This window comes from Orycteropus afer, unplaced genomic scaffold (assembly GCF_000298275.1).
Source record: "Orycteropus afer afer isolate SDZICR_OR568_19922 unplaced genomic scaffold, OryAfe1.0 scaffold00082, whole genome shotgun sequence".
Lineage (NCBI taxonomy): Eukaryota > Metazoa > Chordata > Mammalia > Tubulidentata > Orycteropodidae > Orycteropus > Orycteropus afer.
In genome coordinates, this window is record NW_006921669.1 from 10411068 (window position 1) to 10414846 (window position 3779).

General features: G+C 47.2%; 1 protein-coding gene across 1 annotated transcript in view; it reads right to left on the minus strand.

Annotated features, from left to right (window-relative positions):
* Positions 1 to 3779, minus strand: part of GFRA1 (GDNF family receptor alpha 1) — a 265032-nt gene that overhangs the window by 30558 nt on the left and 230695 nt on the right. The window contains exon 8 of the mRNA XM_007941595.2: positions 3010 to 3191. Coding sequence (XP_007939786.1) covers positions 3010 to 3191 — 182 coding nt within the window. The remainder of the gene's footprint in view (positions 1 to 3009; positions 3192 to 3779) is intronic.

Here is a 3779-nt window from a genome sequence, read left to right on the forward strand (position 1 = left end):
GGAAATCTCTCTGAAATATTAAGGAAGAGCACATAGGCCTGGCTGCAAGCCCATGGCCTTATCCCCACCTCACCTATGCAAAAACAGCTCAAACAGGTAGTCATCTGAAGGGTAAAAGTAAGGTTCTGCGGAAATGCTCTTTAGTTACACACGGTTATGGATACCAGGTACGTGTTATACTGAGGAAAGATGAGGCTGCCCCCTCCTTCCTTGACACCCTCTGCTCAGATGTTCAAAGACAACCCTTGGATAAATATCATATTCTAATTTTACTCTTGCTCCTCTGTGTATGAAGTAGAGTTCCTGTTGCTAACACAGGGGAAGGTTTCCTGATGTTGCCAGGGCAACCCTGCAGTACACAGTGTTCTCCCTGAAGGGAGTGGTGGTTTAGCAGATCTGTGTTGGAGGCAAAATATTAGTGGTCTGTGTGGCCAACCCACCCATGCACTTGACCGCAGGAAGCTGGAGTCGGGTGCTGTGGTCTGGCTGGGAGAAATGCGTCCTGATGGCTGGTGGACTCCACGCCCATTCATGGGGGATCAACTAGCCTCGTGGTGGTTCTAGGGATGGTTGTTCCTCTGAGAAGTCACCTATTAACTCTGACCTTCCCAAAATGTTGATGAGCCCTGTCCTGCCTATTCTATCTAAGATCACAGAGCACAGAATTCATTCGTAAATGTTCATCTCCACCAAGTTTCCAAAATGCAGAGGAACTCAGGAAGCAGGCTGAATGGCATCTCTACAGTTGTGCTCTGGGCACTTAAACATGTGGAGAGAAGAATTTGATTTTGCTGCAGCAGAGCTCACCTTTTCTACCTGTGGGGACCACCAAAGGGTCAGCGTTACCACCTCAGGACAACAGGTTCCTATCCCTCAGCTGGTACTTCCCTTTGCTGACACAGGAATCCAAGTGCACACAAAGCTAACAGGAAGCTGGCCTCAGAGGAAGCAAGACACTAAGCAGTGACCAGAGATAAGGACGAGACTCTACAGGTGTCATATATGACCCTAGGTCCACTGGGGGACTTTGTGCAAATCACTTCCTTCTTTGACTTTAGGGACCTGCTATAAGATGTTAAATGCCACAGTACTCCTTACACCTCTTCCTAGTCACAGTATTCTCTGCACAGTGCTTTGGACACAGTAAGTACATCCATGAGGTATAAAAACCATCTGGTTGACCTTTGCATGCGTGGTTTCCCTACCTGCCTTCTCATTAGTGGTATGTATGGATGTCTCAAGGCCATGTATTGGGAGCTGGAGACCTAGGAGGAGAAAGGACAGAGACTGACACTCAGATGAAAGGCGTGTGGGTTATCTAAGAAGAGGTAAGGCATTAGGGATGAAAAGGTATCAAGCCAATTGGAAGGGGTGGAAAAACTGCCACACCACTTTCTAGGGAACAAAGTGGGTTGAGAGTCAAGATGGCATTTGGCAAAAGAAGGCATCTGGTGAGGGTGATCGACAGGGAAGGGAGAAGGACAAGGAAGGACATACTGCCATGACAAGTGTGAAGTGACAGCACAGTGTATGGCACATGGGCCATGCAAACGTCCCCTTCCCCAGCATGGTAGGAGACAGACGTCACCGACTGCCACCATTGCCCACAAGGCACAGGAAGAAACATGACAAGAACAAGGCTCCTGGATTCCCAGCTCTGGCTTTGTAACCTCGAGCAAATCTGCGACCTCTCTGAGCTCCCCACACCCACCACCCATTTCCTCAGATGAAAGAACAAGGCTAACAGTACTCTAATAATAGCATCTATCTCACAGCTATCAGGAGGGTAACATCCAAAGATGGAGAGTGTGTGCAACTACTGTGTGAGCACATACATATGTAATGTTATATGTAATATTACAATACTATAGCCAAATAGCTGAATACTTATTACTATGAAAAACCCACAAAAAGGTCAACACTGCTTTGACTGAAGGCTGGAAATCACCGTTTGTATGTGGTGTGGTTATCCCAGCTTAACCCCAAAGAAGTCTCTTGGCCACTCTCACTGGGACACTATGTACAAGAGGTTTTGCTACATGTGGGTCCTCACTGCGCTGCCTCCTGATCCAAGAGTGTGTGCTTTTCCGTCCCAGAGAATGAAGCCATCCACGCCTGGGCTACCACCCCAGCACTAATGCTGACTCTGGTACCTTTAGATGACTAGCTATTGAGTTGATTCCATCTCTGGTGACCCCATGTTAGAACAGAACTGTGCTCCACAGGGTTTTCAATGGCTGGGTTTTAGGAAGTAGGTCACCAGGCCTTTCTTCACAGGGCCTCTGGGTGGACTCAACTCTCCAACCTTTTGGTTGGCAGCTGAGTGCATTCACCATTTGCACCACCCAGGGACTCCACTTTACTTTTAGATAGTTACATACTCTTCATCGAGTTGAAACAGCAGTGAGAGTGACAAACCCGTTTGTTATTGTTATGTGCCATGGAGTTGGACCCGACTCATAGCAACCCCTCCTTGGGTTTCTGAGGCAGTATCACTATGGAAGTAGATTGCCCAACCTTCCTTCCGAGGAGTGGCTGGTGGGTTTGAACCGCCAGCCTTCTGGTTAGCAGCCAAGTGCCTTAGACACTATGCTACCAGAGCTCCTAACAAACCCAAAAGCTCCTTCCCTTTCAATCTTCTGCTGCTTTGTAGAGGACACAGAAAAATATAATAAAGAAATAACTAACATAACCATCCGACCATCAGAAAGATTTCATTTGTCCTAAGAATCCATCTGTCCAGCTCCCTCATTTTACAGATAAAGAATCCAAGGCCAGATAGGACAAGTGACTTGATCAAAACCATTCCCCCAGTAAATGGTGGAGTCAGTTCCAAAGTCCGTCTTTCTCCCCACTGTGTAGCACTTCACAGCCCCCGTGTATCATGTTCAAAATGTGCTTTTCAGACTCAAACCTGAACACTGCCATCTCGCTGTAAATACAGATCAGAAAGTGGGTCAGTGGCCCCCAGAAGTGAGCTCCAAGAGGGAGGGCGGCCCCAGATCTCACCTGCAAATTTGCACAAGGTGGGAGCACATGAGTGGGGATCTCATTCTCAGACCCTGCTGGCCCCAGGGGCTTGTTCTTGATCCGGAAGGCTGTGGTGGTGGTGGCAGTGGTGGTCTGTACCGGGAGGGCTGGCTGCCACACAGTCACATCGGAGCCATTGCCAAAGGCTTGAATTGCATTTTCTGTAGTAAACAGGAGAAAATCCAATTTCAAAGTCAAGTAGCAAATGTAACAGACAGGATATGTGCAGCCAGAGAGGCACACTACAAATTCAAAATAGGGCATTGGACTTCTCTTAACAAAACCCATCCATCCATCCTTCCATCTGCCTGTCTGTCCATGTGTCCGTCCTTGGCCAGTCATTGAATTAGATACTCAAATATCCATTCACTAAACACTGACTGGACACTTAGCTAGGCCCCAAATGCTGCAAATATTTATTGTTCCTGTTTGCGTGCCAAGTGTTGAGCGAGTTCTTTCCCCTGAAATCATCCTCAGTTGAGCTCTTTGAAACTCAGCCTCAGTCCTGCTGCTTGGAATCATAATCATTATCGCATCTTTCAAGAACATCCTTGTGCTCTGTCAAAGCAAACTAATTCATGCTTTCATATAAAATACAACATCCCTACTTATGAGACTGAGACATTAGCCTTTACCCTCGAATTTTGCAGGCAGTGCTATAAAATGGCCAAAAAGGTGAATTTCTCTAATAGAGTGCCTACCATGTGTTGAGGAGCCCTGTGGTGCACTGGTTAAATGCTTGGCTGTTA